Source organism: Coturnix japonica, chromosome Z, assembly GCF_001577835.2.
Source record: "Coturnix japonica isolate 7356 chromosome Z, Coturnix japonica 2.1, whole genome shotgun sequence".
NCBI classification, from domain to species: domain Eukaryota; kingdom Metazoa; phylum Chordata; class Aves; order Galliformes; family Phasianidae; genus Coturnix; species Coturnix japonica.
In genome coordinates this window covers 22743431-22758234 of record NC_029547.1, presented here as the reverse complement: position 1 = coordinate 22758234, position 14804 = coordinate 22743431, and the positions used below count along the sequence as shown (strand labels likewise).

The 14804-nt window shown below is 36.4% G+C and overlaps 1 protein-coding gene across 5 annotated transcripts in view; it reads left to right on the top strand.

Moving 5' to 3' along the window:
• The window catches only part of FCHO2 (FCH and mu domain containing endocytic adaptor 2), a 79438-nt gene extending 64848 nt beyond the window's left edge, over window positions 1-14590 (top strand). For 4 of the 5 annotated variants that reach the window (XM_015848831.2, XM_015848834.2, XM_015848832.2 and 1 more), the window contains 8 exons: window positions 1185-1314; window positions 5715-5826; window positions 6448-6603; window positions 7969-8101; window positions 9619-9818; window positions 11705-11769; window positions 12038-12202; window positions 12318-14590. In XM_015848831.2, coding sequence (XP_015704317.1) covers window positions 1185-1314; window positions 5715-5826; window positions 6448-6603; window positions 7969-8101; window positions 9619-9818; window positions 11705-11769; window positions 12038-12202; window positions 12318-12340 — 984 coding nt within the window. In that variant the 3' untranslated portion in view covers window positions 12341-14590. Of the gene's footprint in view, window positions 1-1184; window positions 1315-5714; window positions 5827-6447; window positions 6604-7968; window positions 8102-9618; window positions 9819-11704; window positions 11770-12037; window positions 12203-12317 lie in introns of those variants that run through there. The other variant, XM_015848835.2, reaches the window with a different exon arrangement.
• Window positions 14591-14804: the final 214 nt, after the last annotated feature.

Genomic DNA, 14804 nt, shown 5'->3' with positions numbered 1-14804 from the left:
GTTTGTAGGTCAATGTCAGATATACCACTTGTTCACACTGTTACAATGGACTTACTTTCCAGTCAGGGCTTAGTTAAATACTCAGATTTTCACCACTGCCAGAGTGGTATGGGCGCTGTTTGCAACAAGTGTTTTACTATAACAAAAGTAATTCTTAACTGATCTTGGATGTAGAAATATCACTAAAACTTTGGGGAATTAGTGGTATTAAGCAGATTATATTTTTATATAATATTTTGATACAAGTATTTGGTATTATATTTTGATACAAGTAGACATGCTGCGACTTCACCCTGCCCTTGGTGGAGGTGCCTGGTGAAGGGAAGTAGTGAATTCCAGCCCATCAAGATAGAGAGAGGTTGTCTGTGCTTCCTGCCTAAGTCCACCTACTGATAAGGAATGCAGCAAAGAATACACATACTCAGGCAGCATATCGAAACAAGCCATGCTTAATCTCTTCTATGAATATTACGATTCTTTGGGTTCTGTTACTTGAAAAAAATGTTACTGTGGTAAGATCTTCTCCCTTCCTGTGTTTCAAATTTGCAAGATACTACATGGCCTAGCAAGCCTATGGGGACAGGCTGAGAGAGATGTTACTCTTCTCCTTGGAGAAGAGAAGGCTATGGGGGGGACATTATAGTGGCCTTCCAGTATCTAAAGGGGGCCTACAGAAAAACTAAGGAGAGCCTTTTTGTGAGGGCATGTTGTGACCTGTCACAAGGGGAAATGGCTTAATCTGGAAGAGGGTAGATTTAGTCTAGGTATTGGGAAGGAATTCTTACTGTGAGGGTGGTGAGACACTGGAACAGGTTGCCCAGGGAGGCTGTGTTTGCCCCCTCCCTGGGGTGTTTAAGGCCAGGCTGGATGGGGCTTTAGCCAACCTGGTCTAGAGGGAGGGATGTGTCTCTGCCTATAACAGGGGGTTTGAAATTAGCTGATCTTACAGGTCCCATCCAACCCAAACCATTCTATGATTCTACAGACTCCAGGGAAAATTTTTCTTCTCTGTTCTGTGCTGTAAAGTAGGTTATACAGAGCGTTAAAAGATCTAAGAAACACTTAGGCATTTATTGTAAAATGAAATTAAGATCTCTTCTACTTACAGTACTTTTTCTGTTTGCAAAATTGATTTTTAAATGTCTTTCTACTTGTTTGATACTCTTGTGATCTCCTTTGTTCAGCCTAGGCCATTCAGCCCTCCACTGACCTCAAATTCAAGTCCACCACCTGCAGCTCCCTTGGCACGTGCAGAGAGCATCTCCTCAATATCCTCTTCTGCTTCACTTAGCGCAGCAAATACACCTACAGTTGGTAAGTTCCGTTAACCATATTAACTTGCTAGGGGTGGTTTAATTTTACCACTGTGTTTTGCTTGTGTTTCTTAGGAAAACCATTCCTTGCGTTTAGTTGTTCCATGTGTAAGTCTAGTTTGGGTACCTCAAGTATCCTTTGAAATACCTACTGCTAATTGACAGGACACTGTTCTGTCCTGTCAGAACAGTTCATTTGATTAGGTTAGACCATTGATCCAATTTTGACCTGTTCTTCAGTGAAATATTTTTCAAAACTGAAATACTGTATGATTTTGTGTTTTTGTGTATGTGCTTATCAAGCACAGCATGTTATCATATATTTGTTTGGAATTTGTTATTTTATAAGTGCAGAAATATTTAAGGATGCTGATAATCTCAAATGCATATACATGTTCAAAACAGAATTCTGTGCTATTTGTATTTGTTTTTTATTGTTATAATTTCAGTTTAAAAAACAAACAAACAAACAAACAACAAAAAAAAACCCACAAAAATATGCGTCTTTTTCTTCAAATTATTGAGTTATATTACCTAAAAAGAGCTGGTTGATAAAAGCAAGAACAGTCAAAAAAGATGAAGATGAAAAGCAGATCAGTCTTTACATATTGTCACAAATTTCAGAGATTTTTCTCATGTTTTTAGGGGAAAGTCCTTGAGTTTTTATATTTGATTGTAACAAACAGTAAGGAGGTTTCAGAAGTGTTTTGTTTGCTTCTTTTGTTGTTGTTGTTTTTAAATACGTTTTAACTTGCTTCTTTAGCAGAATTGTAATATTTAATTCCTGAATGCTGTTACACTTCGGTCCCAAGCTAAGTCAGACTTGGAGTTAGCAGTTCATTATCTGTGAATGTTACTGATGCCAAGGATTTCTCAGCCAGGCTCAGCATCTCTGGAAGGCATCCACACAGCTTTCTAGGGGGTATTCCACCTGAAAGGTTGTACAGCAATTTTCTCCTACTGCAAGACCTAAGTTAGTTTGGTCTAACCAGCATTAGATGCTGTGGTAGTGACACAGTTCAATGTCTACTAATCACCAAATGCTGAGACACATCACAGAAAGATGACTGATATTTTGATTGTCAAAGTCCATCCAGACTCACTTCCTCAAGCCTTAGCAGTTAATGGCAGCAGTCTCATTAGCTCCAGTTCTCTGCATGTGCGTGTGTGTATATGAGGAAGAAGGTAAGGAGGTATGCGCTGTCAAAGGGATTTGGCATGATTATTAACCTGGTCTAGCAAAAATGAACGGGCTCAGTTCTGTCTGCTTAGTGTGTGGGAATTGAGTAGTCCTGGAGAGGTGGGTGCAGAATGCTGAGTGACTCTGGGGCATGAGGATGCTCTGCACTACTGCCTATATTGCAGTTTTTGCTCAATCTAGTGTTTATGAGGTGAATGTGAACTTGAAGGCATATTTCTTTTATGTGTCAGCATTATATTCATTTGCAGAGAATTTGTGTATGTAAATTAACATCTATTTTTGCTTGAAATATTTTGTTTTCTTGCAATGTTTTGTTTCATTTAAACATAATAGAGGATGATCTTTTGATTGGAACACTTCCTACAATAGAAAAGCTTTGTGACACTCCACCAGGTATTGTATTAGATGCAGATTTACATGTTAACTAATCATCCTAATACAGTGCACCTAATAAAATAGCATTTCTTTGAAAAAAAAAAGAGGTTTCTCCAACTATTTCTGATGTCTGGCAGATACAAGTAGCTTGAAAGCAAAACTACTTAATGAGTTACATATTATCAAAATCACCAAAACTTGGCATAACTTGGTATATTAAAGTATAATACGTTATTATCTTCTGTCTATCCCTCCAAAACAAGCTAAAACCTGGTCTTTTGCCTCAAAGTTTGCAAAGCAACTTTCATTCAAGATCAGAAAATACATTTTAACTCTGATAACCCTTGTTCTCCTAAGACAAGTTAGGTAAAATTTTTGTATTTTTTCGTGTAATACAAAGCTATGAAGATGCAAATAAATTAGGGTATACTTAGTCAATATTAGAACTACCAAGTCTTCATGCCTAAAATGAACTGAAACCTCTTGATCAAATATTGCCCTATTTGTGACCAGTGGTGCAGTCTTATTTTCTGCAGTTTGCCACCCTTCTTGTCCATGGCAGTGCCACTATGTGTTACCATAGCTGAGAAGCTGTTAGTGGTGATCAGGTTGATAGCAAGGCATCAAGACTAGCTTAGCTGGCATTGCTGAAGGTCCTACTGCTAGAAGCTTGAGCTGCAATCCAAGATGGCACAATTTTGTGGCATCCTGTCCCTCTGAGAGGTTGCAGCAAACCCTGAGAGCACTGAAGCAGTATATTGCTGCATTACATTTTTAGGCTTGTATTTTCAGCTGCAAAGCATCTTTCTGTTTATTGGTTTTTAGCAAAGTGGTTAGATTATAATTAATCACAAATGGTCTTGAAAAGTGAGGGCTGTACAATTAAGTAGTCACTCAGATACATCTCAGAGAAATGCATAGATGTATGTATTTGCTTTGGTGTTACCAGAAAAATGTAAAAAAAAAACTTATTGTTCCTGATGAGTTTCCCTATTCAGTCAATAAATGAATATTTTTCTTTTTGATGGAAAAATAATTTAAGTATTCACATTACATAATTTTCAGATATCAATGTAAAGGTATTCACAAGGATATTATAAGATTTAGGTAGAATGGATAAATCTATGAGTAGTCTGACAATTAATACGGTATAATGGCCTCTTCCTGTTCTGCAGTTGTTTGTTTTCCATCAAATGCATATTTTGGCTTGGATGGAAAATACTTCTGGAACTCAATATTTCATCGAACATAATTTCTTGAATGGATCTGGTTGTTGTGACTTTTTTTTGATATCATGACTTCTGGATTCCTAAGTCTACTGAAAATCACAGCATTTTTTTTGCTAGATTTCAGGAAGTGTCATAAACACTGGAAACTTCACCCGTGTGCACTTTGAAATATCAAATAAAATGACTTAATATTCATTTAATAATTGTTTTTAAATAAAACAAACAAAACAAAACAAACAAACAAAAACAGCATCACATTAATTCATTCACTCAAGAATTTTTTGTTTTGTGGCCAGAGCAATGCTGTGCATCTAAGCAGATGTGAAGCTACTCCAACACTTTTTCATAGTGCTAGGAAGTATGCTGAACATTTTAATACCTTACGCAACAAATCTTTATGGAGAGCAAGTTATGGAAGTATCAAAATTAGACCAACCCTACTGTCTTTTCCTATCCTGTTGTTTCACTTTCACTTATCTCTGAATTTAAGGGTAAGATCTCATATTAGACCTTCCCTGAGGAATGAGGTCCCAACTTACTGTTTATGTTCAGAAGACACAGATGCTAAGTTAGAGTATGTAGAATTAGTGTGCCTTTGGCATTATTATGCAGAATTTTGTTTCTACTTTATGATACGAAATTAATTTCTTACTCATCACGCGGCAAAAGACTATGTCTTCCTTCTGGTAGATACATTATGTGACATAAACTAGTTCACTGGTGGTACAAGAAGTGATGAAGATGCTCTCTAGTAAGCTGCTGCTAGTGAAAAAGACGGAACTTGTAGTATTATGGTTTATATTAAGAAGCGAGCTCCACATGGAAAACACCAGGAGAAAGTGAAATCCCATGACAATCAGCTTTGTCGGTTGCTCTGTTTTAAAAAAAACCTTAGCATGAGGTCTACATTGGTTTTTATAGCTCTGCATTTTAACTCTATTGTGTATGCACAGGCACCTATGAAGGCTGATACAAGCCTGATAATTACTTTTGTGAACTGCTGTGTATGTCCAGGTATTTTCAAGGTATTCCCATAAATGTTAGAAACCTTAGCAAAATATTTTTACAGTAATTTCTGCACAGAAGTTCTAACCTTATTATTATATTCAACAATTCATTAATGCGGGATAATATTAATCTGTTTGCATTTAAGTTCTTAGAAAACTGTAGTTGAATTCTTTGCATTTCCCTGACCATTTTATCATACATTTTTCCATGCAGTAAGCATACAGTAGGTTTTGTGTTTTGTTTTTTAACGTATTGTAGCTAATGTCTAATGTTCTTTATATCTGTTGACTTTGGTGTCGTCATTAGCCATTTTAATGCAGCGTTTCTGTGTCTGGTGTATATTTCCTTAATGTCTGTCCATTGACAATATGTCAGACCAATAGTCCTGTTTTCTTAGGCTGCTAAGCAGTGTTTTAATTATGTGATTGTACTGTACAATGTTTTTTCCCCGATAGCATCCAAGTACTACTTCAGGCTGTACTGTGACTGTGATGGTAGTAATGTCTTTTGAAAATGACAGACATCAACAGTTCTGAAATCTATTGCTAAGCTTTCATAAGTTAAACCTGTACACTGTATGTATTCTAGGTGTTTCACGTGGTCCCAGCCCTGTCAGCCTTGGAAACCAGGACACCTTACCTGTTGCAGTAGCCCTAACAGAATCTGTTAACGCCTACTTTAAAGGAGCAGATCCTTCAAAGTTAGTTAAATAGTAAATCGTTTTGAATGTAATAAGTTATAATAAGAAAACACTGTTTTTATTTGTAATTTACAGGGGAAAGTGCATATGCATTGGTAAGAGGTTTCATCAGGCTCTTTCCCCTAGTGTAAAAGACAGCAGTGGCTCATTGCTTTCTGTTGTCTTGCTAGGAGTTTATATTTCTCTGCTTTACAAAAATGTGTTCAGTGAGAATATTGAAAATGAGAAGGGTTTTTGTTATAATCGTGTAGGTACTGTGTGTAATTTTGGGCAGCTGTAAAAGCACCTCATTCGCCCTATCACATCCCTTTCTATGCTACATAGGCTTTGCCTAAGCATAGTCGTGCCACATTTTCAGAGCCTGAAGAATATCCACTGAGACTACTGTATGCTTAATCAGCTGTACTTTCATTTTCACTTACTTCACCTGACTTTCAGTGTGAAAGTGATAATACATTGTCACATGTGATAGTTACAGTGCCACATTATCCTCATTTAAAATTGATGTTTTGTTATGAGTTCATCTTACCAGATTGTGAAAGTATAGTGATTTCTTTACAGTCAGTATTAAAATTAGGAAGTTAATGAGTTGCAATAAAAACAATATTTTCATTCTCCTAGGTGTATTGTGAAGATCACTGGCGATATGACAGTATCATTCCCTAGTGGGATTATTAAAGTATTCACCAGCAACCCATCTCCAGGTGTGCTCTGCTTCAGGGTAAAAAACACAAGCAAACTAGAGCAGATTCTTCCAAATGCACAACTTGTATACAGGTTTTGTATTATTTATTTTTTTTTTTATATAATAGTAAATTACATGATTTCTTGTTGTATACTTGTCTGTCTATGTACTTGATTCAGTTCCATTAATTAATCTTGTTTACCTCATTTTTTCTCTGCTGCCACCACTAAAATTATCAGCAATTAACTGATTATAACAGGAACCACAAAAAGTAGTTTGCAGATGTAGCTGTGCTTTTGCACACATTTTATAGATGAAATGATTTCATAAGCAATTTTAAAAAATTAACTTTTTTCCTGTCAAACTACATGAACAATGTAACCAGTTATGGATATGAAGAAAAAATGTCAAAACCAGGATTTGAAAAACAGTTTAACATTCATCGGCAGGACATTGTTTTTAATTATTGGAATAGCCAGAAGAATTAAGCTGTATGCATCACTTCTTTTGTATTTAATTTCATTTTGATCTTTAATAGTTACATTTCAGCATATAGAGTGAATTGTACTGAGAAAGTATATTGTGAAAAAAAATAGGAAAATGTCTAGTATTCCTGTCTGTGTGCTGTAACACTCCACTTCAGATTAGAAATAATGCATCTAAAGGACTCTTAGGAAATTTAAACCACATGGTAGCAATATGACTTTTCATCATATACTATTAGACTATTGTTTGCTTAGTATTTATGTAAATGGCAGATTTTTATGAGAGTGATATTTGTGGAAGAATCAGAATTTGTTTTGGATTTCACCTAATGGTGAAGCATCAGATTTTACACTAGGTTTCATTGTGTAAGGTCCCTGTGGGGATAAGTAAGTGCTGATCTGTAGTTAGTAAAGACTGAAATAGCAGGAATTGAATCACAATACTGTACTGAGAGCCAAAGTCAAAGCAAATCAAAGAGACTGCTGGTATGTAAGTCACTGTTCCAGAGTCAAACTATCGCACTCACATTTTTTATGTTCCAAGTGCTCATTGTCAGCTTCAGCCTGCACACACTTCCTGCAGATCTGTGATATTTTATCCAAAATGAATTACATCTTTTAGGTTTTATTCCAGATTAGACAATGCTTCTTCTAGAAGACCCTTTCTACATGACCTCATACACATTCCTATGGCACCTGATAATATTATGAGTGGATTTTACTAAATATAAAATCTGAACCTGTCATAACTGCGTCCTGGGGTGTCAGTCCTCGTTGCTCCAGGAGAATTTTAACCGGACAAGACAAGCAGATTATTTCCCTTAATAATAAGAAAAGCACAACAATGTGATATAAAACACTAGAACAAACAGTTGCTTTAAGTTGTGAAGAAGGGGAAAGATTTATTCTTAATTTTTAGACATCAAAAATAAGAGCTTTCAATACTGATACCTACCTTTCTTTTCTTTGTAGTGATCAGTCACAAAGTGACTCCACTACAAGGGATTTTTGGATGAACATGCAAGCTATAACTGTCTACCTCAAGAAATTATCAGAACAGAACCCATCTGCATCCTATTATAATGTGGATGTTTTAAAGTATCAGGTAATCATCTTTATCCTTGTGGAATTTTTTAGGAGATGCTGGCTGATTCCATATCCATTCAGAAATTAGAACTGTTCTTTGCCTGGTAGCATGCAGATGAATTGTCATCCTGCATCTAGATCTGTTCTGGGTACTTCACTGTCCTAGATACCTAGGCTCTACTCTAGCTGAGTACATTCTTGTAATGCCTTATGTCATTCCCTTGCATTCATGACCTGTTTCATCTTGTTAAAACTCCTCTACAGCAGAAGTATGAAAATGCTAAACAGTGCTACTTCTAGCAAAGCCAGGTTTTCCTTGAATTTGGACATCTACAGGTTTTTGTTTGATTTTGTAGTTCAATAGTATGTGCTTTTGTAATTGCATAATTTTTGGATGCTGTCATTGATCAGATGTTATACATGAGAATATATGTTGTTCTCTCTCTTCATAATAAAATGAAACAGCTCATCCTGGAAACCGTTTTGAGACACATAAAAGACAGAGAGATCAGGAGTAGTTATCAGACTAACATGATAACTTTCTGTGATGAAATGTCTGGCTTCATAAATGAAGGGAGAGAAGTGGATATTGTTTGCCTAGACCTTAGTAAGGTTTTTGACACGGTCTTCCACCAGATCATCGCAGAGGAGCAGTTGAATTATTGGCTGGCTAAGTAAACATTGATGTAGATTAAATGGCTGAATAGCTGGACACAGAAGGTGGTGATCTGTAGTGCAAATTCTAGCTGGAGGCCTGTAACTAGTGGCGTGCCTCAGTGGTCAGTATTAGATTATGCCCTGGTTCATAGTATCATAGAAGTTGGAAGGGACCTCTAGAGATCACCTGATCCAACCCTCTGCTAAAGCAGGAACAGACACCTGGAAAGTAGATTGTCAGAAAAGACCTGGGAATCCCAGAGGACACTGTATTGAATATAAGCCAGCACTGTATCCCTGCTGGGATACAGTGGGAAATGAGAAATGGAAGGTTTCTCAAGTAGATTAGGAAGATGACAGGGGTGTGTAGCAGGGCGGCAACATGATCTCAACTACAGAAGCAGCAGCTGCCAACTCTTCTGCACCGGAAAAATAATATTTTTAATAGGTAAGAACTGTTCTGCTGGCAACATGTCCAGTGATGTGTGTTGCCCTTTGCTGCTTGCTGTTCAGACATCTGAAATGATATGCCATGTAACTGCTAAGGATTAATTAATTTTGGTACAGGCAACTTTCTTGTGTGAGGTAGAGTATAAGACTAAAACAAAACTGTTTTGGTGAAAGAAAGACAAAACAGGAAGAAGTCCCATGGGTCAGAAGGAGTTTAACTCATTTTTTAAAATAATTTAGATTAAATGTAAAAGAATGGGAATTACTGTAAGCTGTGACAGTCTTCAGAATTCTGAGATTAAAGGCTGAGAATTGAGTTGTTCTTTTGATCACTTGTCAGAATTTATAGCTATTACAATCATTCCATAATTCTACCTGGAAAAGGAGAGACTTTAATTAAGCTGCTTTCAATGGTTTATTGTTTTAAAGGTATCTTCAAATGGCATCCAGTCCACTCCCTTGAATCTTGCAACTTACTGGAAATGTAATGCTAACACTACTGATGTGAGAGTGGATTACAAATACAATCCAGAGTCTATGAATGTGCCTAGCATGCTGTCTAATGTACAGGTTGTGGTACCAGTCGATGGAGGAGTTACAAACATGCAATCACTTCCACCTGCAAAATGGTAACGTTTATACTTTTCTTTCTGTTATTTCATATTCTTTTCAGTGTATTCATTAGTTTCATAGCTGGAAAAAAATTCAATGAAGGAAACAGCTATTTGTGTTTTTTCTTTTTTGCAAAGAAAATGTACAGGATATTTTCTGGTCCAAAACAGACCACACACAACTGATTTCATGTAAACTGAAATAAGACTGTATGCAGCCATTCCAACCATATAATGCCTCTGAAATTTCCAGTGTTTGGTTTCTTTTGGTTCAACAGACAGGACAGTTGTTTTTAATAATGTGATTTGAAACCAAAATATCTTAATGTTTAAAAAATGTTATCATCATAGAATCATAGAAAGGCTTGGGTTGAAAGGAACCTTAACGATCATCTATCTGCAATGCAGTGGGCAGGGATGCCACCCACTATATAATATGGTTTGTTGTATATGTGCTCAGATGTAGACGAAACAATGGTGTGATACCAGTGTTGTTGTAGCCACAGGTGTGGGAACTGTGTGAGGAAAGTGAACTCCATGCCAGACAGACCCTCACTTCCATCCCTCATTCCATGACATAAATGTCATGCTCGGGTTCCACATACTTTATTATATTTGTATCTTCTGATAATCATTATATCCAACCTTCAGGTTTATACATTCTCATCAGTTAAGTGAAGAAAGTGGTAATACAGTATCATTTTAAGTAGGAAAAAAAAGTGCCAAAATTGATAGTTGATACTGGGTTTCAAGAGAGTGAAACTTGTAACCAGATCACCTTAAGCTTATTCTACTGCAGCAGATTCAGTACACATGCAAAACAGGACCAGTACTTCTGGTGGCCCTCCCCCTGTCCAAGCTTCTTCCACAAAACCATCAGCTGTGAAACCTTAGTGAAAGCAGGAACAGCCTCCCAGAGCACCTAGTGCTAGCTAGGAAGGTTGAACAGTTAGTGACAGTTTCGCAGCAGATTCATCAGAGTAAGGGACTCAAGCCAAGCTATTTTCCTTTCAGCTAGGCAACAACCCAAGGCAAGAAATCTGAGCTTTACAAGTTGACAAAAAAATAACTAGTCATATCCCAAACAGCTGTATTGTTTGTGTCATCCTGCATCTTTGTCCTGGAGGGTTGGGTGATGAGCTTTTGGGTGGTTTTTTTTAAGAATAAATGTTTTATAATTCTGCCTCCAGCATGTGACTGCTATCATCTGTTCTGCTTGCATGAGCATTTCTCTCCTGCTATACCAACGCCAAAGACAATTTCAAACCTGTCAGCAATTCATGCCACTTAGAGCTTTAAGTTGTTGGCTTTCCATTGCTGAAATGGTGCAGAGTGCTCCAAGAGTTCAAATGTCTGTCTCATTCAGAGACTATTGTGCTTGGTGCCCTTTTCTGCCCCTCTACAGAGTCAGAAGTTAAACTGTGTCATGAATGTAAATCATGTGTCATACATGTCAGCTATAGTTTTATTAGAATGGAAATGGGACATTCCCATTCATACAGCCTACAGTCCCTCATAGGTGAAAACAATTGATGCTGTTCCCACTTGTACCACCACCATCAAGCATAAAGATTCAGCTTTCAAACTTTTTCCAGTGTGTTTGGCCTGTTCCTGCTCTTTGAGACCACGCAGGTTTTGGAGTTGTCAGGTAGAGCCATACCTGTGCAGAGGACAGTAGTGACTGTATAAAAATGTGGCATGTGTGTCTGGGCTCAGCTGCAGGCTCAGGGGCAATGCACATGTTTGCTTTGTGTTCAGCCCATGTTGAAATGACCCGTATTTCTATAAACCTACATTTAAAAATGTGGATGATGTGTGCACAGTCTTGTAAAGGACCTGGGTAAAGTTAGGGAAATTAAATTCTGTAAATTGGTGCTTGTGACTAACCAGCCTTTCTCTCACAGGAATGCAGACCAGATGAAAGCTTACTGGAAGATATCTAGCATTTCAGAGAAATCTGAGAATGGAGGCAAGTTGAACTTCTTTTTGTTCTACAGAAAAATGGTAACAGTAAAAACATAATCGTTTGATCTTCTGCACCCTCATGCATTTTATCTCACCTTGTATCCTATTGACCAGTTTAACTTCTCAGTGAAGTTCTGAAGTTCCTCCTGAAAGATTTTGTTAAAACTGAAATGTTTAAATATAAATAATTTCTTAATTTTTGGGGGGAAATGTATTTAATCAGATCTGGTCTTTGTTAGAAAACTGAGATTTTTCTTTACTGCTTTCAATAGGTTCTGGATCCCTCAGGGCAAAGTTTGAACTTTCAGAAGGACCCAGTAAACCAGCAACACTTGCAGTGCAATTCATAAGTGAAGGAAGCACTCTTTCAGGAGTAGATGTTGAGCTGGTAGGCACCGGCTATCGGCTTTCCCTCCTTAAGAAGAGATTTGCCACTGGTAAGATGCTGACATGTTTATATATTTAAAGTAATATGACATACTCTGTAGGAAAGCACTGACAAAATCTGTTTTATCAACTGACTACAAGGAAAACCGTGTCTTTGTTTTTCAGGACGGTATATGGCAGACTGCTGATGAACCTGTGAAAGTCGTGTCATTAAAGGAGTACAAGAGACCCACTCTGCCCCCTCTACTTTTCAAACACTATTTTCACATGCATTGTTTTTTTTTTTTAATGTTGACCGTTTTTAAGGCTGAACTACAGGACAGAATGTGCACTTTCAAAAGTCATTTTGCAGAGCTTGTATTACTTTATAATAGCACTGAAGTTAACTTCAACACTGTCTGTAAATGATCATCTGCAATATTGGGAAACTTTGTTAAAATTTTGGTAAATTTATATAGAAGTCGAAATAGGAATCAATAGTGGTAATGGAAGTATGAAACTCTATGTTATACTGTAAACATTAAATGTAAAAATGTAGGAGGGCGAGTAAAAATATCTGAGCTTTCCATAATACTCATTTTTCAGATTCCTTAATTGCCAGTTTTTAAGGAAAACGGGCAAACTCCTATGTAGTTCTTCCATTCACATGTGCCATAAAAATATTTGCGTTAGAGATGTATAAAAAATGTAACTTGATGCCCATGTATCATATATTATTAACATGTATGTTGTTTTATATAGTGTTTTTTTCTCCTAAGTGCAATGTGTTACAAACTTGCAAAAGACAGAAAAGATTTACTTCTGCAGTTAGTGATTTTTATGGGCGTTGTGATTGTTTGAATTAATGCTGTAGATTTAATTTATTTTTATATGAATTTCATAACATTTGTGCCTTTAAAAATGCCTGTGCCTATCCAATTTGTTATTCATGTGCCTCACTTCCTCTTTCAAAGTTTGGCCATTCATGAAGAAAGCGTGGTGTTTGTATAACACAACTTCATAAAAATTCTTTTGATGGGGATTTATAAGGGAGATCTGCAGAAGCTGGAGGTTGTTTTAAAGGACATTAAAGTAGTAGATTACACTCCCTCATGGGGTAATTGCAATAAATGCATCCATAGTAAAGGGAGATGCCTCATGCAGGACTTTGAAATTTTGATATACTAACTTTAATGTCACCAAAGATGAGAATCTTGAAAGATGGTAATGTACACTTTTAAAGGAAACCAGCATTTCCCTTTACATTGACTGCATTAAGTGCTTTTGGAATTGTGTGATGTGAATGTAAACAGTACTTTGGGAGGAATACCATTTAAGAAGGGGATATTATGGCAGCAAGGTGACTACACTGCCATTTCTATTAGTTTTACTTTTTTCTGTAACTAGCAGTTGTAATATTTCTCTTCTACTCTTCTTGCTGCAGCCTAAGCACAGAAAAGTGACAGGTTAGTAACATTTTTTAAAACAAGTTACTAGTTTAGAAAATCTTCTATGTATTTGTATTATCAAATGATTTTTTCAGTACAAAAATCAAAAGTATTGGGGCAAAGTAATTTAATAACCTTCAAGTGGGAATTTTATATGACTGTTCTGAATACCGAGATCTAATTCAAATTATCTATTAAGACAGTAAAACTTGCTTGAATTAATTAATGCAAAACCAGTGATGAATTGGACTGCTAAAGCTTTACAATAAATCAAGCTTTAGAGAGGCTACATAAAATCTAACGTATGCTATACACTTGGCAGATGAGATTTCCGTTATTAGCTCTAAGGAGATATTGGACTTTACACCTGCTTGGACAAGTATATCTGGCTTTTAATTTGGTGATCTTATTGAATGGGGAATATCTAACAGATGTGAAATGGTACAGCCTTTCTACTGGAATCTTAATTGTAATCTGCTTTGCAATCAAACTGTGTTTAACATGACAGCATTTCATTAATGAAAACCCAGAACTGTACAGCTGTTTTTAATGGACTATTACTTCCATTTCTAAGTTAAATGAAGTAGCTACTTTTCAGCACTTTCAAACTAGTCTTCATTCGGGTGATTATACATACATTTGCATTGGGTGCAGGTTACAATTTTGAAGCCATACAAGTTTATGTAGACTTTTTTTGTAAAGAAATTCAAAAACGATGTAAAAAGTGCATGTAGCAATCTGATGGGGAAGAGAGAAGAAAAAATATGTAGCAAGCTGGTTCTTGCTTGTGTATACAGCAATATCCTTTGTAGCTGCCTCCGAAAAAAGAAACTGATTTGTAAACACAACTCTAAAGGATCTGAGTTTTTATGGATTATTACTACGTCAGACTGTAAATTAGAGCACACAACTTTATCTTGCAATAAAATTGTAAATACTTCTGATTTTTCGTAAAATGTAAATTTTAAGAAAATGTTGCATTCATAATAAACGTGTAATATATAATTTAAATGCTGGTTTATATTGCTTATGATTTTGCAACCAATCCCACCGGGTTTCCAAGCAATACAAAAATATGACAAAACAATGTCTGTACTTAATGTTTGTCAAGTATTAAGTGGTTTGTAAGTAATACATAGTAGAGATCATATATGAGCTGATTCCTAAACCTAAAAAACAACACAACAGCTTCTGCAAAGAGCTGCATCTTTACCGTGCTTGGGAA